Genomic DNA, 27,097 nt, shown 5'->3' with positions numbered 1-27,097 from the left:
CACACCACATGCGCACAAATTTCAAAGCCATCAACGGATAAGATGTTTGTGTGCGCATGCGTTGGCCGTAGTAGTGAGTGTATGCAGCTCTCCCAAGGTCCTCTCGACCGAGTCACATTCAGTCATCAATTCGAAAAGAAAGGGAATATTGGCAGAACCAAACGTTGTTCGAAGCCTGTTTTCAATACTTCAACTTAATTAGTTAGTCTTCAAATCGAAGAAATTTTTGGATTTCAAGTTGACATTTACCCGCGATACTAATTCTGTCATGATCCTGAATGCTACAATGCGAAGCCCCATTACGCTATGCGTACAATGGGCTGCACGCTGCTGGTCGCAGTCAGTGGTTTCGTACAATATCTATCGACGCTGTACGTCGACGGCTCTGGTACGAAACCATTATTGCATGATTACTAAGACATGAGAGCACTTTGGGGCGAGTAATTCTCACAGACAACGTACTTTAACGTGAAACACAAACCAAGACAAGGAAATTCAGGGAAACTTTTGAGATACCAAAACTTTTTATTATCTTTAAGTTTATTAAATCTACATCAGCATAAACACATACATATACATTGCCATGACATTATCAAAACCTTTCCGAGACTGATTATTGCCTGATTAATTTTTCACCTGTGCATCTTTTTAAAGTATATAAACGTATAGAATCAAAGATTTCAGCTGATAATCAACAGCAATATTTTAAAGTGTGTTTAAATTGGTTACATTTTATTTACGGTCTTTATACTACAAAATACATCTATCAGTGTATTACAAATGCGAAAGTCTTTGTAAACATGGACCTACTATACCTGGACTGTTCACAGCAGTCTTCCTTTGATGTAATCATTGTCACCGACACATGATTGTGTGCATCTTAATGAGTACATTCAGGTGCCAGGACAATAACTATTGTGTGAGCATGTATCGTCAATGACAAAAGAATTGTTTCCCTCATTTCAGTCTTGTTTCGCTGATGTGCCCTTTTCAGACGTACATGCCTTTGAATAAATGCAGATGATGAGGAGCAGCAAAACATGAGAACATGACAAATTTTGTGTCCGAAGATGGGTGCGCGTCAAGTAAGATGGGTAATCGCTGGTTCGCACATTTTCCTAATGGCAAGATATTCCTGTTGTTTATACCATTGCCGTCAAAGCTTGCTCTGGAATAACGTGTGGAAAAGTGAAATATTGAGATCACATATGACAATCATTCTGTTGAAATGTTAGCTTTCTTTTAAAAACTGCCTGCTTCTCCCAAGCGAAACTGTTTGAGGCATGATTTCCTGACATACACCACAACTGCACAGTCACTTTACTTGATTTTTGAGAGTTATTTTCTTCCGCGCATATAGTTTGAGATTTCTCGAATCTCCGCCTTGTTCTTCTGCCAGCTTGCGATGATGGGATCAAAGCAGTGAAGCATGTTAAAATCTTCGTGGCGCTTTTGAGATGTATAGGTGCATGAATTAATTAACGATATATACGATGAATGCCCTTGTATATTAGGTCAATGATGTAACTGACAATGAAATGAGGAAATGATAACTATTTTTGTAGAGGAAATCGGAAAAAGCACTGAACACTCAAACACAGTAGGCTAAGTATAACGTGCGAATCTATTTTCGCCTTTTGTCGTGAAAAGATTTTTAACGAGCAAAGACACGGCTATTAAACACTCATCGATAGCAGTCAAAGAACCATCATTCTTCGAGTATGGAGTTTTAGGTTAAAGGGATAGTATAATATTGGTGTAGGTGAAGATTGGGGTTTTAAATTTTGCTAGATATTAAAAATGAAATAATGAAATCGTAGAGAGCATGCCATTTTAAGAGGAATTCCAACTTCATCGGATGAAAAATCGGTTTTGGAATGGCTGAGACATCCAAAAACAAAGTAAAACAAAACAAACGTATTTAAGTTGGGTCCCAACGTTTATTAGGTCTGCTCTTTTTTGATATCTCAGCCATTTCAAAACCAATTTTCATCAAGTAAACGTTGTATTCCTCATATTAGAATTACATGCTCTTTCACATTTCATAATCTGAGGTTTCTCATTACCTCAACAAAAATGTTAGAAACCTATAGTTTGGCCTTAACCAAAACCATACAATCCCTTTAAACTTGAAAATAGACCCTACGCACGGATACGTTTTTTTTTTCTTGTTTTATTTACGCACCCCTATTCATTGGGCGTTTGAACTCTCAAGTGCTCAAGTAATAACATTACATCATACTTAACAGTACACTTCATGTAAACCGTGGTCCATTGTTACTATGAGCACATTCAGAGATGTTCACGTTGTAAATAATTGAAGTTATTATTTTAGAAGACGATACATCATGACATATATTAAGTTTACCACGGGTTTTTACCAAGCACAAAATGTCGAGACCCGTCATTCTCCTCTACACAGAATAATTACTAGAAGTTTTCGAGTATTTCCCTGCATCAATATACGAAGAAAAAGCACAACAGTTTTATAATAGATGTACTGGTTGTTGCACGTGCGAACCAGCACATTTGATAGTGACATGGAACAGTACACTTGAATATTGTTTGACCGTCCAACAATGTGTACAGCACTTTACTAAATCTCTCTCATTCTTCCTATACAAGACAACCACTGATATGGCTTTTGGGGCTATTATAGTTGTTATTTCACGCTTTAACTAACCGCGCATATTCCTGATGGAAAGAGCATGCATACACACAAACACACACACACACACACACACACACACACACGAATCTGAAAATCGGAAAAAAATCTACGCCAAACTGATTATAAAAGGGTTCCAGAAAAAAAAAAAAAAAACACAACTGCCCAAAACAGAAATCCACAAATCCTTTTCGTTTGACTATATTGACCAGGTTGGCCGATTTCACCTATTTTCAATCCACGCGTAAAATCGGATGGACCGTCATACAGACTTATTCCTTAGCAAGAGGTTAACGCTGTTCTCCCGTGCACATGGGACTGTGGAATTCAGGCTAGAATTGAAAAGGAATTATCACAAAGAGCTCATTATAACAAGCATGACATCTGTTTCCATTTTAGATATCGTATATCAGACACCAACAACATCATCTGCTTGTTCTCGCTTCCCTTTGTCACATTACCGGTGAAGTGTTTTGATTTGTCGTATATCCGGAGCGATTGTCAAAGTCAAACAGTGCACGCAACCACCAATGAACATGAACGTGACGAACGTACTGTTCAGAACATAGCATACAGAAACCTGCTCGTGGTTGAGTAACGACAGGGTGGCTGAACGTACAGCAGGTTTTTATCTATACAAGGTGAGTAAACCATCGTTCAATATTATTGAATAAGAATCTAAGTTTTGGCGTGTGCAGACGTCTCATGAATTTATAATGGTATTTATCGAGAAAAACATTGTCTGAATGCTCTCTAATTTGGTTGTTACGTTTGAAATAAAAACTGATTCCCCCCTCCCCCCCCCCCCCCAAAAAAAAAAAAACATTTCGGATTCTGCTTTATATATAATATAATGGAGCTCTCCTGCTTACGTTGAGACTTGGTTAAAAGACCTCCACCAAGCAGCTAATTTCTACCAATTATCTTTTCCTTCCATAGAGATCAGTGATTTCCACCCATACGTATGCCTGCTGGAAATCGCCCGATTTCCTAATATTGAAGCTTTTTGCTACGTCATCAACTTCCAGTTGAGCGGCGAAACAAACAATAAAATGAATATTGACTAACTTGAATCGAAAATCCTTCGTAAAATTCGCAAAAATTTAGGGATCAATGCATATTGTGTCATTTTCAATCTTTAAGTTTCATTTAAATCTGTTCACAACTTTTTTGAGTTATTTTGCAATCAGATCATTATTTTGCACAAAGACAAACAAACCAACGGTAATGAAAACATAACCTCCTCTCTTGGTAGAGATGAAATATGAAAACGTTTACCTCTCTTCTTTGTAACATTCTTGCATCACGATGGGGGTTCTGATTAATCAAATCTTTCTCTCATTAAAAGATCAAACTATCATCGACATGTAACCTTAATCTTTTGTTTCTATTCTTATGCGAAAGAGAGACGGCATTACACATCGATTGCAGATTATTCAATTTTGCAATGTTTACTTTTGCACCTTCGACAGAGAGAAAAAAAAGTTTTCATTCATGCATGGATTTCATTTCCGTTTATTTGAGCCTTAACAGGCTGAAAGAGTATCAAATCGATTTTAATCTGATTTTATAGTGTTTTGTATGACAGTTATAATTTCATATGGAAAGTCTTAATAAGAAGAAAGTGTTTACTTCTTCTTTTTTTGCTGATTGCATACATACCTTATGCAAAGTATCTAAGATTCATCAACCACCCCTACTTCGTGTGCATGTGTGTATGTGTGTATGTGAGTGTGTGTGTGTGTTGTCACAAATGTACACACTAGTAGTTACGTTCATGTATGATGTACTGTATACATGGTTGTTTTAATGTGTATGTACACAGGTTGACCAGCTTAATGGAGAACATTCTATGTGATATAGATATAGTACATACAGGCTGACCAGATCAGTGGAGAATTTTCTAGGTGGTATACAATGTAACTACACAGTACATGCATGTAACAGGAAATACATTATAACTCACTCAATCTAGAATGATTTCACCCATTCCAGAATGTTCTGGGAAGTGCTTACATGTTTGGCTGAGTGAGGCACTGTCCCTGTAGCCCAATGTGATTGGTAGTTATTCTTGGTAATGATGTTTTGTACATAGTTAGGCAGTGAGTCATCCAGGTTTCCTGGAACTTGGACTGGCTAGTAGGTTGGAGAGAGTTATAGAATGTGCTAGAAGGGGTTGAATGGATAGTATATAAGCCAGAGGAATTCTACAGTAGGCAGAGTACCCAACACCTCTGCTCTGAGTGTTACGTCACTTCTGGCTCTGAAGCGACTTGTTATAGTCAGTCCTGTGTTACCTGCTGACCTGTCATGTTTGTGGAGATATAAAGGCCTGGGAGACATTTTGCCTGCAGAGAATTAATGTGCCTTCATTGGACTCCATATTTTAATGTCAACGGACATTGCTACGGCAAAGCTGTGACGGGCTGGATTCCTAAGCTGGACAATATAAAGTGAATCATCATTCAACGCATCGACTGGACGTGGTCGTTGGATTCTGCACATTTCGCTGTGAACATTATACCGTGGATCTATTGTGGACATATACCCTGGATTTATAACGCGGACTATTGTAACCTGTGCCTCTGGATTTACGTCGAAGGAATCATTCATCGGTGCATCGCGGATCATTCATTTGTGCATCGAACATCGTATCTGGACACTACCAGGGAACTGTAGCGACTTTGTGATAGTTTGGATGCATGTAAGTGATTCCATTACCGATTTGTAATTGTTTTTATTGATCATTGTTGTACTGATATGACGCTGATTACCAGTCTGTACCCACAATATCACTGTTAATAAACCGCCTGAACATCAGTTGATTGTTTCTTTTGTGCGATCATTCTCGGAGTGATTTTGGTCGTAACAAAATTGGGGGCTTGTCCGGGAAGTGAATTTAAAGCCAAAACTTAGAATTTGGAACGTTCCGGAATCCAGAATATTAGTACAGACAAAATACCGGTTGAGTTGGTTGTTGAATTGCATATTGTGTGTAATACATTGTGACAATGTCAATCAGTACAATGGATGTTCAGGCATTTGTTCAGAGGACAGATTTGTCCCTCAAAGATTTGCAAAGGTTACGCAAATGTGATTTGACTGCTATTGCACAGCATTTGAATGTTGATGTTCCACAAGGTTGCAAGAAAGGCAGAAATTCTTGACTTAGTAGCTGGTCACATGGAGCTCAAAGAAGAAATTGACACTCAAGATCGAGCTCAAATTTCAGATCAAACGAGGCTTGAGCTTGCTAAATTGGAAATGAAGGAGAGAGAAAGAGCAAGGGAATTAGAACTGGAGAAAGAGAAGATGAGACTAGAAATGGAAATGAAAGAAAGGGACAAACAAAGAGAAATTGAAATGAAAAAACTTGAAATGGAACAGAAGAAATTTGAAGTGGAGCAACAGGCGAAATTGCGTGAGATGGAAATGGCTCACGCACAGACTGTTGGAAATCATGAAAGGGCTCCCTCTGATTTTGATTTGGCAAAGAACATTCGATTGGTGCCAAAGTTTGAAGAAAACAGAGTTGATGCATATTTTGTGTCATTTGAGAAGGTGGCTAACAGTTTGAACTGGCCACAGGAATTTTGGCCCTTGCTCCTTCAAAGTGTGTTTGTCGGCAAAGCAGCTGATGTGTACTCATCTCTCTCTGAAGAGCAATCACGTGACTATGCTACAGTCAAGAAAGCAGTGTTGAATGCTTATGAGTTGGTGCCAGAGGCGTACAGACACAAGTTCAGAAATTCGTACCGAAAACCAGGCCAGACACATGTTGAGTTTGCTCGTGAAAAAGAAATGATGTTTGATAGGTGGTACAGGTCCCTGAAAGTGGATCAGGACTTCGATAACCTACGTGAGGTTGTTCTCTTGAAAGAATTCAAAAAGAGTGTTGCTTTCAGTGTGAGGTCGCATTTGGATGATCACAAAGTGACAAGTTTGCATAAAGCAGCCTTGATGGCTGATGAGTATGAGCTGACCCACAGAAATGACAACAGACCACCTTTCAGGAATTTCTCTGGAAATAAGAGAGACAAAATTCAGTCGAGCAATCCAAAGAATGCTGGTCCTGAAAAAGGCACGAGTTCTGAAACTTCATCGGCACCAAAGCCTCAATCTGACAAAGGGTCCAGTACAAGTGCAAATGTCATCAAATGTTTTCACTGTAACAAGACAGGGCATGTAAAGTCTCTGTGTTGGAAGTTGCAAAACAAAACAAAGAAGGACATGGGATTTGTCATGTCAAAAAGTGTCCTACCCGAAAACAGTGTCCCGTTCAGTGAAACACAGGCCATTGAAAGTCAACCTCCCAAATTCAAAGATAGGATGAAGCAGGTGGATGAGAGCTATCGTAGCTTTTTGTTTGATGGTGAGGTGACCCCATGTACTTCTGGTGAGGCAGGTAAGCCAGTGGTCATCCTGCGGGATACGGGGGTCTCTCAGTCGATGGTGGATGGTGGTATGACTTTTCCACCAGATAGTGCAGTGAATGCAAAAGTCTTGATTCAGACTGTTGATGGCAGTTATATGTCAGTGCCACTGTATAGAGTGGATTTGAAGTGTGACCTAGTTTCTGGTCCTGTTACTGTTGGAGTTGTTCCTGAGTTGCCCATGGCAGGGATTGATTTCCTGTTGGGGAATGACTTGGCTGGGGACAAGGTGGTTGCGTCTCCAGTTGTTTCGGAGAAACCAGTGGTGGTTGCTGAAACTGAGCAGTTGCAGGAGGAATTTCCTGGGATTTTCCCAGATTGTGTCGTGACTAGGTCTCAGGCTCGTAGAGCTGTTCAAGATGATGCGGATTCTGTTGATGTGGAGGAGAATTCCGGTGTTTGGTTGGCAGAAACCTTTTTCAAGGATTTGAATGATGGGGTTGCTGTATTAGGCTCCGAGGCTAACAGTGATGGGCTGTTTAGCAAGTCTTCCTTGGTTGAAGCACAGCAGGCAGACTCTGAGTTGAAAGGCTTGTCTCAGACGGCGTGTTCTGAGGCTGAGGCTGTAATGAAAAGGTCCCTGAGTGCTATTATGTCAAAGATGGCATTTTGATGAGGAAGTGGAGACCTCCCCATAGGCCAACTGATGAGGATTGGACGGTGGTCCGTCAAGTTGTTGTCCCTCCTAGTTACCGCGGTGAGATCTTGAGGATTGCTCACGAGTTACCTGTTGGCGGCCATTTAGGCGTCAGAAAGACAAAGGATCGAATCATGAGGCATTTCTATTGGCCAGGGTTGAATGTGGATGTGGCTGAGTTTTGCAAAACTTGTCACACATGTCAGGTGGCTGGTAAACCACAGCATTCAGTGAAGCCAGCGCCATTGATTCCGATACCTGCGTTTGAAGAACCATTCAGTCGAGTTCTAGTTGACTGTGTTGGACCTTTGCCTAGGACAAGGTCAGGTCACAAGTACCTCTTGACAATTATGGACATGTCTACACGGTTTCCAGAGGCTATCCCATTGCGAAATATCACTGCTAAGACTGTGGTAGATGCTCTAGTGCAGTTTTTCACTAGGTATGGGTTGCCCAAGGAAGTGCAGTCTGACCAAGGGTCAAATTTCATGTCAGGCATATTTCAAGAGGTGATGTATCGTTTGGGTGTGAAGCAGCTGAAGTCGTCAGCTTATCATCCCCAGTCCCAAGGTGCGTTGGAGCGCTACCACCAGACCCTAAAGACAATGATTAGGGCATTTTGTGAGGAGTATCCCGAGGATTGGGATAAGGGCATCCCGGCCTTTCCTGCTGTTCGCAACGAGGGACTCCCCAAATGAGTCTACAGGTTTCAGCCCATTTGAGTTGGTGTACGGTCATGAAGTCAGGGGCCCACTGAAGCTCATCAAAGAGAAATTCATGACGGAGGATGATGAGGTCCACCTACTTGACTACGTGTCAAAGTTTCGTGAAAGGCTTTCAAAGGCTTGTGAGGTAGCTAGGGAACACTTGAAAGTGTCACAAGACTCTATGAAGAGAAAGGCAGATAAAAATGCCAAAGCACGAACTTTCAACCCAGGTGAGAAAGTTCTTGTACTGCTGCCCATACAAGGTGAACCACTGAAAGCCAAGTTCAGTGGCCCATACTGTGTCAAAAAGAAACTCAGTGATGTGAACTATGTGATCAGTACGCCAGACAGAGGCATTGATCAAAGAATGTGTCATGTCAATGTGCTGAAAGAGTGCTATGACAGAAAGTCAGTTGGTGTGACATAGATAGTGGATAGCACAGTAGAAGTTAAGGGTGAAAAGTTTTCACCGGCATATCACTTACAGTGTATGTGTTTAGCATATCCATTAATGTATGCAAAACAGTTTGACATGATTTTATAAGCTCTGAGAATACAAGCAATATCATTGTACATGGTATCCATGAAAAGAGAACATGGAATTAATACAGCTATCCAAAAGGCATGTGATAGTATGTGATTATTGTAGCTTAACTTGGATTTTACCTCACATTCATTATAAATAATAATGAGAAATTGTGAAGGTAAAAGAAACCCTTGCTACAGCAAGGCTTTCTTTTTCCCATGGGGGATGGTGTCACAAATGTACACACTAGTAGTTACGTTCATGTATGATGTACTGTATGCATGGTTGTTTTAATGTGTATGTACACAGGTTGACCAGATTAATGGAGAACATTCTATGTGATATAGATATAGTACATACAGGCTGACCAGATCAGTGGAGAATTTTCTAGGTGGTATACAATGTAACTACACAGTACATGCATGTAACAGGAAATACATTATAACTCACTCAATCTAGAATGATTTCACCCATTCCAGAATGTTCTGGGAAGTGCTTACATGTTTGGCTGAGTGAGGCACTGTCCCTGTAGCCCAATGTGATTGGTAGTTATTCTTGGTAATGATGTTTTGTACATAGTTAGGCAGTGAGTCATGCAGGTTTCCTGGAACTTGGACTGGCTAGTAGGTTGGAGAGAGTTATAGAATGTGCTAGAAGGGGTTGAATGGATAGTATATAAGCCAGAGAAATTCTACAGTAGGCAGAGTACCCAACACCTCTGCTCTGAGAGTTACGTCACTTCTGGCTCTGAAGCGACTTGTTATAGTCAGTCCTGTGTTACCTGCTGACCTGTCATGTTTCTGGAGATAAGGCCTGGGAGACATTTTGCCTGCAGAGAATTAATGTGCCTTCATTGGACTCCATATTTTAATGTCAACGGACATTGCTACGGCAAAGCTGTGACGGGCTGGATTCCTAAGCTGGACAATATAAAGTGAATCATCATTCAACGCATCGACTGGACGTGGTCGTTGGATTCTGCACATTTCGCTGTGAACATTATACCGTGGATCTATTGTGGACATATACCCTGGATTTATAACGCGGACTATTGTAACCTGTGCCTCTGGATTTACGTCGAAGGAATCATTCATCGGTGCATTGCGGATCATTCATTTGTGCATCGAACATCGTATCTGGACACTACCAGGGAACTGTAGCGACTTTGTGATAGTTTGGATGCATGTAAGTGATTCCATTACCGATTTGTAATTGTTTTTATTGATCATTGTTGTACTGATATGACGCTGATTACCAGTCTGTACCCACAATATCACTGTTAATAAACCGCCTGAACATCAGTTGATTGTTTCTTTTGTGCGATCATTCTCGGAGTGATTTTGGTCGTAACAGTGTGTACGTGTGTGTGTGTGTGGGGGGGGGGGGTCTTCCTGACAGGATGCACGTATCGTTTAGGGGTCATTGCATATTTACCTCGCCCCACATAGGAAAAAAAGAAACAACCGCCCCCTGTTAAAAAAGGCATATTACAGTAAAGTGCCATCAAAATTGTTTTCAGATAATTGACTTTGTTATTTTATTTTATAACTTTCATAACTTCGATGCATTTGATTGTGAATATCTCTATACAAATATACTTTGAACACGAAATCCATGCATATAGGCCTTACCCACTGTGATTCATCGATACTATTTGCCATGGTGCTCGTATATAGTTTTTTTTTTTTTTTTTTTTTTTTTTTTTTTAAGTGAACCAGTAATTGGCTTTGGGTTAATGCCCGGCATCTATACGTGCAAAGGCATAATCAATTGTTTTATTCCTGTTAAAACCAAAAGGAGTGAAAAGAGTTCAATTTCTTCTTGTGTTCATTCAAAACTCTCGAAATTGAGATCAAAGGTTGCATATTTTAAGTGAATGATTCCTACGTGGTCGATGTCAGCTGCGCATAATTCATAGATCAGGCACCGATTTCGCAATCGCTACTTTGGGTATTCTTCTACTGTGATCTCACATTCTCTTCAAAATCTCTCCTGCTCAAACATTAATCTTTTCACGACAAGTGCATCAAGAGGTAAGTTCTTGCTGCGGAGAGTATGATTATAATATATATATATATATATATATATATATATATATATTGTCACATTAGGATTAACCAACTTCATACTGAAACTGAATAGTGCTGAATTTATATTTTGATTGTGAGGGATAATTCAACGGAAAGCAATTTCAATTAAGACAGGATATACTTTGAATGGCGTAATGAAGCACGTTTAGTGGGTTTTTTTTCAGATCGATCAACAATGTTTGTAAGGCATAGAGTAGTACAGACTTTGGAGGTACAGTGTAATAGTGCTTCCATTTCTGCATATGGCTACATAAATTATATCATAGCGCAACCGTTCCACCTGTGTGCCTCTTTAGTATACTATAAATGTTATCGATATTGGTGTAACAACCACTCGTGAGTTCTTTATGACGTGTAGGAGTCTTTATCACCGCATACATATATCATTGCTCTTCCTGATGTATCCGCAATGAGTCCTGTTATGGTTTCATTATGCAAGGTTGGCAGTTGCTATGAATTGTTCTTTTAATAACAATTTCTAATATACGTAACTACTGCTAGTACTACTTCTGTGTATAACCTGTACAGGTATTTCACTTTAGTCTTCTTTTAATTTATGCAAAAGTAACCATGGCGATTAATTTTGGACTGGGGACCACAGCGATCATCTTTGCCGTGACATCAATCATGATGTACTACTTGGCAAGGTGTATCCGCATATTTGTTCTTATCAGCAAGTTCCATGGGCCCCCTGCACTCCCGATTGTCGGCAATCTTCACAAGTTCCGTAATGATCCAAGAGGTCAGTCACCGTCCAGTGAAATTTCAGCGTTAAAGTTAATGGCAATGATTAATGTGTGTGTGGTTTTTTTTAAATTGATGTTATTTTCGTTCTGAAATGGTAAATACATGTACAGTGAAGATGGATAGAGTCATTTTTTTTTAGTGTGCAATTCAACTTACCTTTTGATTTTGTTTTTCCTGACCAATTCTATTGCGCGCACGTTGTCTGAATCCTATTTCTGTACGCATGAAAAAAAAAATATTGGTCGCTTACCTTGTCTGTTTGTTTCTTTGTTCGTTTTTGGTGAGTGCTATAGCGCTAAATGTTTTATCATTCTGTTTTGGATACATTTCTTTTGGTTGTCTTGTGTATCCGAAAATATTATCCAATATATTGTATAACACCATGGCATATTATCACGTGGTCTTATTTTTTTTTCAAATCATAACTAGTATTCACTTAAGGCATATGATGTAGTGTGGTGGCAGATTTAAAGTTCGTGTGTCCAATTTGCAACTCTGTAAATAAGTTTTCTTTCATAAGCTGGTAATATTGTAAGGTGTTGGTTAGTTCAGCGTTAATAATTGAGCAGTGTTGAATGAGCATTTCTTACCCTATTAATCGGAGTACCCGACTAGCCTGAAAGCATGTTTCATTTACGTCACATCTAACACATGATAATCATGCACCTATCTGTACCAAATAGAGTGCACGGTCTACGATTGAACAGTCGCCTTCGCCACAACTCCAATTTCTTTCGCAATGGTTTTAAATCGTACAACAGCATACAAACCCAACTGTATTACCAGCATTCCTTATGAATTCGTTCCTTGTTGATGACCAACTGCAAATAATGATAGTAATAATAATGATAATAGTAATAATAATAATGATGATGATAACAATAATAATATGATAATGATTATGATAATACATAATAGATACATAAGAATAATAGGTATCAATGCTGAGACCCTGTTAACACGAGTGCAGACTCGCCAATAATGAATGTACAATATCTTCGGGCAAGTTGAATGGACATGATGTTGCAAATCACAAGGAATAAAAATTAATTATTACTGTATGCCACTTGTATTGTGGTGCAGAGAAGTTGAGAAGACGTTTTCTTTCCCCCAATTCGATTTTTCATTTGGTTGTAAGTTTTATACATCGGAGACGTGGACGTATGCCTTGACGAAAAGATTTATTTCTTTATTCTCCCACGCTCTTATATTTTTCTCTTTAATCAATGTGCAAGAGTTAGTGTGTCAAGCGAAATTTTGCAGGTAGTCCCAGCAACGTGTCACTCAAGCCCTCATCAGTCACACAAGTGCGTATTCTAGACTCTGTGCTTCGCATATACCCGCAAATTACTACCATCTTATGTGTACTTTTCCACAAACATGCTGAAAAAACAAAAAAAAAAAACAAAACAAAACAAAAAACGTTAGAGTCTAGCACCTCTTCTCAGAGTAGGGTATATGCACTTTTAGAGATAAGTGTGTCACTGTAAATGTTGCGCTGGTGTAATTGTTTTTACAAGGCATGCATTGTTGTGTCAACTGTATTTGTACCGGTATACGGCTAATCGACTGTACACTGCACATTTAACACTAAAACGCAAACCCTTACTGTATTAAATACCAATTTTCAGGACTTTCTGCGGGATACAGTAAGAATAAATGGGGTTAGCTTGGAAAGTTTCTACCCGTTTAAACATCTGGTAATCATCATAACACGCATCGGAACAGTTTGTTTAGTTTGTAAGTCAATTATTAAAAGCGGAATACCCGATAAAGCGGTGCCCGATTATTGAAACGGACCCCTGTGTATTGTACGTACAATTTCCATGCCCGTTGTACTTTACATTTACAAGAATAAAATCAAAGGAAGTATACAAACACGTAAGTGTATATAAAGATATTCATCTATCGAATACATAATATCATATTTCTATTATACGCTTGAACATGTAAACACATGTATGTACAGATTTTGTAGATGATTTGCTTCATCTTCTTGATAGAACATTTCCTGTACATTAATGGCGTTCTTGATGAATATCGAGAAAGATCAGGCGGAATTGTGAGATGGTGGTTGGGACCAAGGCCATCTCTGACCATCTACGGAGCCAAACACGTGGAGGTAAGTATTCCAATGAACCTGTGCAATTTCCGTTAGTGTTGCGAATAGAATGGTATTTAATGATGTCATTTATCTGCTAGTATTATCATCGCTTTGTAAGCAGTAAAAACGCTTTGATACCGTTATAGAGATGACTTCGGCAGAGGTATGCAAACAACAGCAAAACACAACATCTATCACAAATACATACATAAAATGAAATAACAATGAAGCAATTTGTATATATCAGTGAGTATTGCTGTAGAGTATTTAGAATGAACAAGACACGGAATATTGTCTGACAAATCAATAATGAAACAAACGAGAAGGAAACAAAACCCTGAAATACATTTCATTTTACAAACATTATCAATGTCCACCATGAAACACGTTACATCATACACATGCAGAATGCAGAAACAAAGACGAATGCTCATGCAGGAAATGGGGTGGGGGGAGGAGATGAGTTTTGATATTACCCTGACTTAATGTGACATGTATGGTTTTTTTTTATACATTATGCACCCCAGAAAAATAAGTTCAAATTTTACCAGTGTCACCGTGGGAACACCTTTAGAGGTCTGGTCTGAAAGATGCAAAGTTACGCCCATAAAATGTGCTCCCAGTGTCAGGGTTCGAGATAAGAGCTGACCCGGTGGCCTGAGGCCAATAAGAATTGCTACCGGGGCACCAAATTCATCTTTTGATGGCCTGATCGGGCAACTAAGATTCAAAATGTATTGTTACTTATGCTTTTATTTCGGGCCACCAAAATTTCAGATTTTATAAACAACAAAAAAAGTTTAACCCTTTATGTGCCAATGAGTAAAATGTGCACGAATATCACACACAAATCTATGGACAGGGAATTAATATGGCATGCTGAGGGTTAATGTGTTAGTGACAGGAAGCGGCTGCCATCAAAAAGAAAAGTTGATGTCACATCGAGCCCTGCATATACATACACGTATGAAGGTACATTATATGCATATAATTATTATTTATATGCGTTTTTATGTGTGTGTGTCTCTGTATGCATTAGTGTCTGTATGCTAGGTTGTAACACTCAGTATTTCCTGTTTGCTGTTTATTACTAATGATGATATCCTTTACATGGCATGCAATATTGTGCATGAATTAATTCTGGATGACATTGACATACGTATTAAAATGATCTGCGTTTTACAAGCTTTCCTTTTCGATGGACCACTATTTTGGTACTGTTATACAATAGTGCACTATACTTTTTTGTTTTTGTTAACCCTGCTAGGTGTGCATAATTATTCTTGGTTTTTCTGCGTAATTGCATATATATTTTATCATATATGATCCTTGTTTTTCTTACAAAATGATAAAGGAAATTTATCTAATGCATGCTTTGTATTTTGCTTCAACTTTTTTTAGACTGAAAGTAATGACAAATTGAATATATCAACTAGAAAAGCACTCCGAGAGCGCAGACCTCCGCCAAGCATGAGGATTATTTCCACCACTACACTGATCTTGTTCTTCCATCAGATATCACACAACATCGGTGCTTAAAGTCGCCAGATTTCCAAATATAGAAGCCTTTGTTACGTCATAAGCCTTCAACTGCACGGCGCGCCTCACCCCAGCAGAAACTAGAGCACGCACTTTAGTGCGCGCAGGCAAACCTCAAATACGCGCAGCCTGAACTCCCAAGTTCATTGACCCTACCTGCCAAAACATCAAAAATCCTTCATAAATTCCCCCAAAATTCTCGGATCATTACCAAAAGTTAATCGTTTGTTACTTGTGTCATTCTCAATCTTTCCTGCAAGTTTCATCCCAATCCGTTCACTACTTTTTGAGTTATTTTGCACACGGACAAACTGCTTTACATCAATGACTTGCCTGATGGTCTCGTGTCAAAGGTTCGCCTTTTTGCCGATGATGCAATTTCCTACATGACCATCGACAATCAACATCATACGCAAAATCTTCAAGAGGACTTAATCAAAATTGATGACTGGGCGAAAAAATGGATGATGGATTTGAACACAGATAAGTGTAAGGTTTTGACAATATCCAGGAAAAGAAGAAAGGTGCAACACGTGTATCATCTAAATAACGCCCCTCTTGAATCTGTTGAATACGTGAAGTACTTGGGTGTAACCATCACTTCTGATTTGAAGTGGACCCAACACATCAACAATACTGTCAATAAAGCAAATAACGTGCTTGCATTTCTAAGACGCAATCTTCGCATAAAATCTTCTGATGTTAAAGCCACAGCTTACAAAACGTTGGTTCGACCAATTGTTGAGTATGCTTCCACAGTTTGGGATCCATCTACCAAGAACCTAATCCACCAAGTGGAAATGGTCCAGAGAAGAGCTGCGCGATTCACTTTAAATCGCTATCATAACACCTCTAGTGTCACCAAAATGCTACAAGAACTTAATTGGACCACTCTGGAACAGCGCAGAGAAAATGACAGGCTAATTATGATGTACAAAATACACAATAATCTTGCACCTCTTTCAGCACAGGACTATATTATCAAACAGGCTACTCAGTTGACGAGAGCCTCGCAACCACACTCCTATCAGGTACCATATTCGAGAACTGAATCGCATCGCCATTCGTTCTTCCCAAGAACTGTAAGGAACTGGAATTCCCTGTCGTCAGAAATTGTTTCAGCGCCATCTGTAGGATCATTTCGAAACCGTCTAACGGTTGATCACAGTGGCTAGTTATTTTCGTCATATTTACTATGTGCTTGTAAATATCTGTAAATAAATTGTATTATAATGTAAATAGCACCAGTCTGCAAGAATCTTCAGTCTATTGAAGGAGGCAGACTTAATCAGAAGAAGAAGAAGACTAACTAACGAACGAACGAACTAATGAACAAACCAACGGTAACGAAAACATAACCTCCTCCCTTGGCGGAGGTAATTATATGCATATCTTGTGTGTATGTTTGTCTGTGTCAGTTAGAATGTGTGCGTGTGTGTGTGTGAAATTTCACGTATTGTATGATAATATGATCGATGGCAAAAAAGACATGAATATTTACAGCCCGTTTAACAGGTTAAACCTTTACCTTATTGTCAGTGTGATTACATTTGCTCTCTTATTGCAAGCAGCTATCTGGTGCAATCTTATATATGTGTGTATGTTTGTCTGTGTCGGTTAGAATGTGTGTGTGTGTGTGTGTGTGTGTGTGTGAAATTTCACGTATTGTATAATGATAATAGATGGCAAAAAAAGACATGAATATTTACAGCCCGTTTAACATTTAAACCTTTACCTTATTTTCAGTGTGATTACATTTGCTTTCTTATTGCTATCTGGTACAATTTTGAGCGCTTTTATGTCCTAAAAGTATCAGACTAATCTAAGAGGCTTTCATGACAACAGGCTCTACTAAACAGCAGTCGGAACACCAAGAAATCGTTCGCCTATTTCTTCACCAAACCATGGCTTGGTCTTGGGCTCTTGCTCAGGTATATTTGTAGTGACAATGTTTTCTTCTCTTTTTTTGCGCAACATTAGAAGAGCAAGGGGAGGGGAGGGATCGGGGATTAAACCCTTTATTGGCATGTCCCTTTCATGTTGGTGCAAAGAATATTTCGTCCATGGATATACACTCCGTGTTGAATTACACTGAGGAAGTTTTGTTTTATAAGTATTATAACTATGCCACAATACTCTTCGTTTATACAGTTTCCTAACTTCTTTCAGAGCTTAACTATGGTCACCCACGAGGAAATGACTTTTTTTTTCTCTTGAGTACATATTCGGTTGATTCTTTTCTTTATCTATTGTATTTTAAAGATCGTGTGCATACTATTATCACTAATCATCTGTGGTAGTACTGTATTACAATGAACATAAACATAGTGAACTGTAAAACCTTGTGTAAGAGGCAAGGTCACTTCATTTGCAAATGGTATCTGTGGAGGAGACACACTCTTCCTTTTCAATAATGTCGCACGTATGTAATTTTCCGTAAAATCCCGTTGTTTGCAATGCCAATCCCCAGTTACGGCAAGAAGTGGTTCCAACGCCGCAAGATGCTGACGCCAACCTTCCACTTCTCCATCCTCCAAAACTTCGTGGGTGTTTTCAACGAGCAGAGCAACATCTTGGCTGAGAAGTTGGACGCTGTTAAGGACCAACATGGGCCTGTCAATATACTACCGCTTGTGACACACTGCACTCTCGACATCATATGCGGTAATTTCCGTGCTGCAGAATGGAACATCACCTTCCACTCCAAAACAAAACTAGAAATGTCACTATGCGACTGGTATGCCTCCGCCATAATGCATGGTTCTCCTAATACATGTAGGTCTATAGCACAATGTCTTGACATGTGTGATGACAGTTTCACATAGTTGGCAAAATATTAAAATGACAGGTTTGTGACAAATGTGTTGAATGTTTACTTTCCTTGAATTAGGTTAATCGGATGAATGGCTGTAATTGTCTAAGAGTGCAGGTATTTGGAGATGTGAGGATTCTTACTTGACTTTTGACTCTTTTACAAGTTTATGCATTGAATAATTTTCAAGGTATGGAGAGTAAGTGTAATTTCAATATTACATATCAAAATATTAGCATTTTAACCGGGCCTTTGACCCTTGACGTTATGACCCTAAAATTCCCAAGAGAATCACTGTCAGGTATGGAACATGCATAAATATGTGCTAAGTTTCATGATGATACCTTTAGTCACTTTCGAGATATGGTGGAAGAAGTGAAATTCAGTAATTTCATTTGATCTTTAACCTTTCGACTTTTGATCGTTTGGCGAGAAACTTCTTTGAATAGAGAATCTCTATGGGGTAATACATGTGTATATCTAGTTTCAAGAAAAAAAAATCCTGCATTCATTGCATAAATATGGGGGAAATTGTTAAATTTTGAGGAGTTGAACCCCTGACCCAAAAATTTCCTAGATAATCACTGCCAGTCAGTACATGCATTATTTACTACAGTACTAAGTTTCATGAAGATACCTTGAACCGTTTGCGAGATATGGACAAAAAAGTGAAATTTTAACGTTTTCACATGACCCTTGATCTCACGACCCAAAACTCTCTCTATATTTAACTCCAAAACTTCGAGTGATCCCTGAGGTCATTCCAAAATTAGTGGAAAGGAATACAGTCAAAATTCACTCCAATTTCACTTGAAACTCACTCTTTTCTGTTATTCACTTCAAGTGTGAAGATTTTCACTCTACCTGTTTTAGAGAGACATTTCCTAATAAATGATAACAAATGGGAAAGAAAGTGACTGTTTCTATCATATTTTGAGGGAGCTGAATCCCAAAAATGAAATTTTGATATGAGTGTATGGAAAAAAATTGAGAATGAATGGTTGACTTTACTCTATTTCGAGGTTTCTGAATCCAAATCTGGGTGAACAGGCTCCTGCATCCGGTTTTGAGAAATTTGATAATTTGATAATTTGTTTCCGTATATACAAACGGTGAAAAATTGAAAGTTGATTGATGGTTTTGCCTTTAATAGTTTGAGAGTGTTAGATCCGAATATGGCTGATTCAACACTTAAAACCTTGAGGGTTTGAAATATCAAAGATCTGTTGGCCGTCTTGAAGAATTCTTAAACTTATCATGGTTGTTACCCTACTAAGTGCACTATAGTAAGCATTCTTGTGAGAGAGGGAGAGGGCGAGGGAGGGAGGGGAAGTGAGGAAGAAAGAGAAAGAATGTATAGCTCTGTTACCAAATTAGCTGCTCTTCCTCACACAGACACCGCTATGGGGAAACACACCAACGCTCAAGGTGAAGGTGACAGCGAATACGTGCGTGCAGTGAAAGGGTAATTAAACACCCCTCCTGTATCATTCGTACAACCGGTATGGTAAGAATGTAAATGAACGGTTATGTTTCTTTTTGTTTTATGTTTTAAGATAGGGACTCATAACATCAAGAATTCTTCAAATCACCAAGTATCTATTAGTATCGAGCGCAGAAGTGTAATATCTATGTTCCAAATGGAAGCTACAGTCATGCAAACTAATTGCGCAAATGTTTTTGCATTTCTTGAATAAGAATGGAAAAGGGATGCGTTCGATAGAAAGGAACGAGAAAAAAAAAGAAAGGGGATGAGTTCATTGCTGTGTTCTTTTACTGATCCATATTTTGTAACAGGATATATGGGCCATGTTAACAGCGGAATGATTGCATTTTTGAATTTACTTTTTATGTATTTATCTTTTTTCTGTTTATTTATTTATTCATTTATCCAACCATCCATTTTACAATCATGCATAAACTATCTACGAACCCAGCATGGCTGCATTGGCCGTCTTCAGAGGTAAACACCCACATCTGTGGATGGACGAAATATTCAGCCGGACCGAAGCCGGTTCTCGACAGAAGAAATACCTTGAAGTTCTTCACGGTTTTACCAAATCGGTAAGCAATCAATCAAGTTGTTGATATCATATATATATATATATATATATATATATATATATATATATACATATACTTGCTTGTTTGTTTGCAGATGCTTTTCTGCATTTGCTCTAAAATAAATGTCAGCAACAGTAACAAAGTATGACTAACAAAGTCAAGTTGAAAACAAATAGAAATATATGATACAGTGCGTATAAATATCTTCGTTACAAACCTTGTTTGATAGGGAGAGATTATCTTAACAATTGCTTTTAGAGATAGTATAGCTCCAAAACACATAGCCCACCTTTGGGTAGAGAGGATTCAGGAAACAAATGTCACTATGCCATAATTTCCCACTTTGTGTAGTTTTGAATGAAATTTGTGCTGTCAGTGCAAAATGTACTGATGCAATATGCACTTTGCTGGGATTCTGACTTTGAAAAGCAGTATTACTTTTGTTCAGTGGGGGGGGGGGGGGGCTTTGTTTGGTTTAACAAACAAACAAACGGAACGAACGCATAATCGGGTTTAGACGTTCAAATCAATCACTTATTTTTGTATGTCAGTGATAACAGCTTCCTTATTTTGGCCTATAAAAAAACCCGGAACAAAACAAAGAAAAGGCAGCATGAAAACCGTGTAATCCGGTAATGAATCCCACACAATATGTCTATATTAGCGGTGTTTTGCGCTAGGAATGTAGATGATAAGATGATAATAATAATTCGTGTTATCTTGCTATCCTCAAACACGGAAATTTTACTTATTATAAAAAGGATGTCAATACATTTGAATGACTAAACAAATAAGTGAACCCTTTACGTATTATATTGTATTTTACACGCAATTTATGTAGTAGTAGACTTATGTATATATATTACATATATAGTGTGAAAAGAAGAGCAAGGTGGACGTAGCTAGGGTCAACGTGCCTGTTTATTGCCGCCGAGCTTTCGGTCCCAAACGGACCTTCATCAGGGCTGTAACGATACAAAAATGACTCACTCGTATGGCTAGACTAATAAATATATAGGCCTATTCATATATATATATATATATATATATATATATATATATACTAATATACATCTAACTGGCGTGAGTCTATAATGACTGTGTAATCAATCAATCCGTAATTACAGCTGTATATAACATATTCCAATAATTATAAACATAATCAATTGCATATTATTGAATACATTTCATATCAAACTCGTGTTATTAATTGAGGGTATATAACAAAAAACACCAATTCAGTATCCTCATCTTATGTGTTGTGCGACAGACGACTGTAATAATATCAAACTAGACATTTTTATGTTGTCGACGATAATACAGCATGTGGCAGCATTGCAAGACGTAAGTGGCTATATAATACAGTACAACAGCCACGCGTCATCTTCTGGCTATCGTATAATGAGGTAAATAATACTAATATACCACAACCATTCATATACATAGAGTTGTATTATAACATATAACATATTACATATATATATATATATATATATATATATATATATATATATGTGTGTGTGTGTGTGTGTGTGTGTTATGTGAACTCATGATGAATTTTTTCCTTGTACGGTTGTACCGTTAGATGATTCAACAAAGACTACGTGAACCAAATAAGCATGCCGACATCCACAGCAGTGACGATGGCGCTATAGCAGGGAAACGAAAGAGAGTGGCTTTCTTGGATCTCCTTATCCAGATGCACAGAGAGGACCCCAGCTTTACTCTGGCAGACATCCAGGAAGAAGTGGATACCTTCATGTTCGAGGTGTGAAGAGAAGAAGAGTTTTCTCACCGACAAACTCAAGTGTGTTTCAATGACCAATAGATCCCCATCGACTTTTCAACAATATCGAGGGATTACGTTGACAGGATCGTAATTTGTCTCTGCCTTCATCCCGTTGTTGTATCTGGGGGCATTTCATCAAGTCTTTTGTTGGATTTTTTTTTTTTTTTGGCCAAATTTGCTCTCAGCCAACCAGATACAAGAATTTCAGTTTAAACTGTCAGAAAAAAATCTGACGAAACGCTTAAAGAAATGCCCCCCCCCCCCTCCCCCGATGTGCGTTCGTCAATATGTGCTCCTGGTCTCTCACAGTGATTGTTTTTTTCGACCATCCCTAAAAATATGTCGCCTGGTTTGATACAGTTACGATCAGATTATGCTTCATGGCTGACGGAGTTTTCTGTACCTAAAATTCTTAAAGGCATTATTTACCATTTGCAGATGGAACGAAAACTAAGCTTTAGTGCTTCAAAATAGTTCTATGATGTAACACGTGAGTTTATTAGGAATGGAAAGATCCAATGTAAAAATAATAATCAGTATAATGTGAAGTATTGTTGAATATACAAAATGTTAAAAAAATGGTTATGATATTGTTTCTGGAATGAAACGTCTACAGTATGGTTTATTGAGAAAAATAGTGACATCTCCTGATATTTGAAGCTTTATAGCAAAATATTCCTATGGAAGAATGTTTTGTGATGCAACTTACCCACACATTATGCATCAAATGTGATAACTCAAACATTTTCTAAACCCCTGATCCCCATGGTAAACAATACCTTTAATATGAATAAAATCACCAGAGTCTATGAATGAACGCCAAACACAAAGAGAAAACATCTTTTTGCTTTAAATTCTGTTATAATTTTTCTATTCAAATCAGAGGTAGGTATAATGATTACAAAAAAGCATGATGGTGATAGAACTAATCTAGAAATAGAACGGCATATGAGTACGATTGTGGTGAAACGGAGACACCAGAATCCCCAACAAAACGGAGATAAATCTGATATGGATGAATACCTAATACAACGATATACATCATACTTTGCGAGATACCTACAAATCATATCTGAATAAATGGATACGATCCATTGCATCTGTAATACAGGGCCACGATACGACCGCTGCAGCTATCTCCTGGAGCCTTTACCTATTGGGTCTTCATCCAGATGTTCAGGAGCGTCTACACGAGGAAGTTGTCTCAGTCCTAGGTACGATTTTAGTTTTGTCAACGCATGATCTCCGTCAGAGCTACCAGGTTCCCAGTCTGTATGTCCATTGAGTTCAGCCAAGACAAGGTTGTGCTGTATATAGGGAAGTCACTTCATGCAAAACCCTCTGTATTCGGGATAACACAAAGAATCAAGAGTCGGCATCTATATAAACAAAAAGTGAATGTCTAAAGAAATTTCGTAGATCCCCGCGAAGAGCATGAGGGTAAAAATCCATGTGATCTGATCTGTTGCACAAACAGCCAAAAGACGGGGGAACAAAGGTGGACTCAGTATAACGCAGTTGTCACTTGATTGCTTCAGCAACCAGAAAAATGCGATCACATGTGATCACATAAAAAGAAAAAAAATGCTTTCTCAATATTGTGCGAATAAGCGACATAAGGATATTAATCAACTAGTAAACAATGATTAACGTAACGCAATCGAATTTTAATCTGTTGCTAAAGATGTGCATTCTATGCAATGATCGTAAGCTGACGACCGCTGATTTGCGAAGATTACGTCAAAGCGTCAGACTAATCGGACTAATCGATATAAAATAGAAAATGCTGACTTTTGGTATCGCGGAAAGAATTGTCATTCTAACCTTTGCGTAAATATGATAGTTGACGTTTTTGCGTATTTCGGGACTTAGTTAAGGTCGCCCTTATCAGCATTTCAAATCTTAAGATGGAAAATTATGAATGTTTATTCCCCTAGTCGTCATTTTAATATTATAATGTCACATGAATGAATAGTGTAATTTATAGTCAGTGTAATTTTTGTTAATATTAATCGTTTTAATATTATGCTTTATACAACAACAAAAAAAAACACACACACACATCTTTGGTACTTTCTTATAGCAGTCAGCTAATGATTCAAACCTTGGACCGTTTTATCAAAAGATATAATCGATTATAAATTTCCTATCCACACGGGCTGCAATAGACTTACCAAAGAAATCAACTATACAATTAATTATAACTCTTCATAAAACAGAGCCCAGTTGCTTTTTTCACGCGATGGGAAAATACGAGCCATGTATTTCCCGTGCGCAGAGCATGAAGTACGCACATGGGTGTGCCTTGATTAGTGTGTATGTGTGCGTATGTTCGTGTGCATGTGTGTTTACATGCGTGTGTGTCAACAAACTGACGACTACATATTATGCTTCTACAGGGGACACAGACCGTCACGTGACTACAGATGACCTGCAAAAGCTTACGTATTTGACTTGCGTAGTAAAGGAAACTCTTCGAGTCCTGCCGTCGGTACCAGTCATTGGCAGAACCCTTGACAGTGACATTATCCTTGGTGAGTAAAATTTGAAAGGGCTTTGATGAATTGCATGTGCATGTACTGTCCCTCTCCTAATCCCCGAAAAAAACCCACAACGTTTGTGACAGTTAAAATGACGTAAATATCTTTTCTTAATTCAACAAAGAATAGATGACGTAAATGTCTGTTCTTAATCCAACAAAGAATCCTTTCCTTATTACATATGCTTTTTTCAACTGAAAAGTTTTTCGAGCAAAAAAAAACAACAACGTGCGATTCTTAAATTTTGTGATCGTTGCAAATACCAGCGACGAAGCCAGTCGCATCAAAGGATAGGTGTTGGGATTGCGTTGGGGATCCGCGAACCACCGACCAATGTTTGTTAATGTGAAACAGGGTTCGTGTCAAAAGTTGGAATCAAGAAATACTACAGATACACAATGTAAATTTGTCCGGGTACCATCAAATAGAAATTAAGAAATGTAATCAATTCTGAACGCAACTACAAAAGTAACACCATTAATGATGATTAATTTATATGACAGACCGAGATCACAATTTCAGAATATCAAAATCAGAATATCCCTGACATTGCACTTGATTTGCTAATGAAATGGCGCGCCGTAATATGGAAAAATGTGCCACGAAAACGCTAAATGGTAATAAATGAAATAAGTACGATGCTATGTGAAATATTGCCGATGTCGCAATTCGTAGAATGTATATCATTTTGATTTGCTCTCACTCATCCTACTCGCAAAACAGTTACAGTTGTGGATGTTGACATCTTTCTCCAACTTACAGATGGCAAGCTCGTGCCGAAGGAAACAAGTATCATTTTGGGAATCTACGCCCTCCATCGCGACCCCGGACAATTTCCTGATCCCGATAAGTTTGACCCTGATCGGTTTCTTGCGGACAACACTTTCAAGCGACATCCCTTCGCCTACGTCCCATTTTCAGCTGGACCAAGAAACTGCATAGGTAGCTATACATTTTACTAAATTCCAAATAATCTTTGTTTTCTTCAGTTTGTTGTCTGATACACAAAACGCTATTTATTTCAGTATATTTCATATAGTCCGTGTGAAAAAAAAAACTCATCGAGAATAATATGATTATATAGAATATCGTTAGTGAACCCTCAGCAATGAATTTCGTCTTCCTGCAAATTCCTTCCAAATTGAAAGAAAGCGATTCACAGTTCAAATAGGTAATGGTGATGTATGTTCGGATCTGGACCGTAATGACGTGTCTCATTATTGTATAGGAATTTAAGGCTAAAACAACACGCAGTAAAAATAAATGAAGTCGATGCCCGATTTCTGACTGCCGAGGATATGAATGTGAACACGATGCGCGGTCTGCCAATATCGCCGACATTTATTGTAAATCGTGCAACTTACAAGTACTCAAGCATTGCTGTTTCACTTATTTTCAAATCGTCGGAATACCACACGGCATCACATCTATATCGTGCAATTTGTATTCAGCCATATTTGTCTCAGTCATGCTCAAGATGTCGGAATACCACACGGCATCAACATTATGTTTGATCATCCTATACAGGACAGAAATTTGCCATGATGGAAATAAAAGTCACCCTGGCCAATCTTCTGCGGCGGTTCTCATTCCGATCAATGCAGACGGAGGAAGAAGTGAAACCAGCAGGTCAACTGATCCTCAGCCCAGCAGAAAGCCAAATTCTCATGAAAGTGAGCAAAAGGGAATGACTGAAGGTAGCTTGTGATCACAGCAAGTGAAACCTCAAAGAGGGCGTTTTTTACGATAACCAAACCGATCTACCGGTAAAATGGAATATCGACCCTAAATGTAATACATTTCAACCCTAAATGTAATATCGACACTAAATGTAATACATCTTAACGCTAAATGTAATAACAACCCTAAATGTAATACATTTTAACGTTAAATGTAATAACAGTCCTAAATGTAATTCATGTCAACCCTAATAAATGTAATACATTTTAACGTTTAATGTCATTACGACCTTACATTTAATAAACCTCTTTATAGAGAGTGCATCCAACGCAGAATATCGGGCAAAAGGTCGGGGGGTATAAGGAGATATGACGCAACTTTCTATAGCAGGCAGTCAAGAGCAGCAATAGTGGCTTAGATTTGTTTTTGTCGTTTACCCAGGTAAAAATCACACAGTCATATTAATTCTTTTGTTTGCTCCAAAGTTAATCAGGTCCATGTGACATAGTCTTTAAATCTATTACCTTTATTATACAATCACACAAACATTTTGTATACCAATCTTCATTCAGTGTTCATGATTGTTTACAGTTTTGTTGAAAAAGCAAAAATATGGGCAAATATTCTTTGCAAGGAAATTCTGAATATTAATAATATTGCAAGAAAAAACCCAAAAAATAATATTTCGTGTACCCTCCCAACGACAAAATGCCCCAGTTTCGTGTCACTACGTGGTAATGATTGCCAGAACTCAGGAGTAG

General features: G+C 38.3%; 1 protein-coding gene across 1 annotated transcript; it reads left to right on the top strand.

The window, feature by feature from the left end:
* Positions 1 to 11,631: 11,631 nt before the first annotated feature.
* LOC139720732 (cytochrome P450 4V2-like) lies at positions 11,632 to 26,347 on the top strand. Its single transcript, XM_071632088.1, has 11 exons — positions 11,632 to 11,803; positions 13,812 to 13,930; positions 17,297 to 17,382; positions 17,922 to 18,115; positions 19,659 to 19,728; positions 20,201 to 20,327; positions 21,913 to 22,095; positions 23,228 to 23,330; positions 24,516 to 24,650; positions 25,419 to 25,598; positions 26,184 to 26,347. The coding sequence occupies exons 1-11, from the start codon at positions 11,632 to 11,634 to the stop codon at positions 26,345 to 26,347; spliced, it is 1,533 nt and encodes a 510-aa protein (XP_071488189.1).
* The last annotated feature ends 750 nt before the right edge of the window (positions 26,348 to 27,097 follow it).

The sequence above is a fragment of the Diadema antillarum genome, unplaced genomic scaffold, assembly GCF_040938485.1.
Source record: "Diadema antillarum isolate AM-2024a unplaced genomic scaffold, OU_Dant_1.0 scf00000132, whole genome shotgun sequence".
NCBI classification, from domain to species: Eukaryota; Metazoa; Echinodermata; class Echinoidea; order Diadematoida; family Diadematidae; genus Diadema; species Diadema antillarum.
This window is presented reverse-complemented; position numbering and strand designations above follow the sequence as displayed.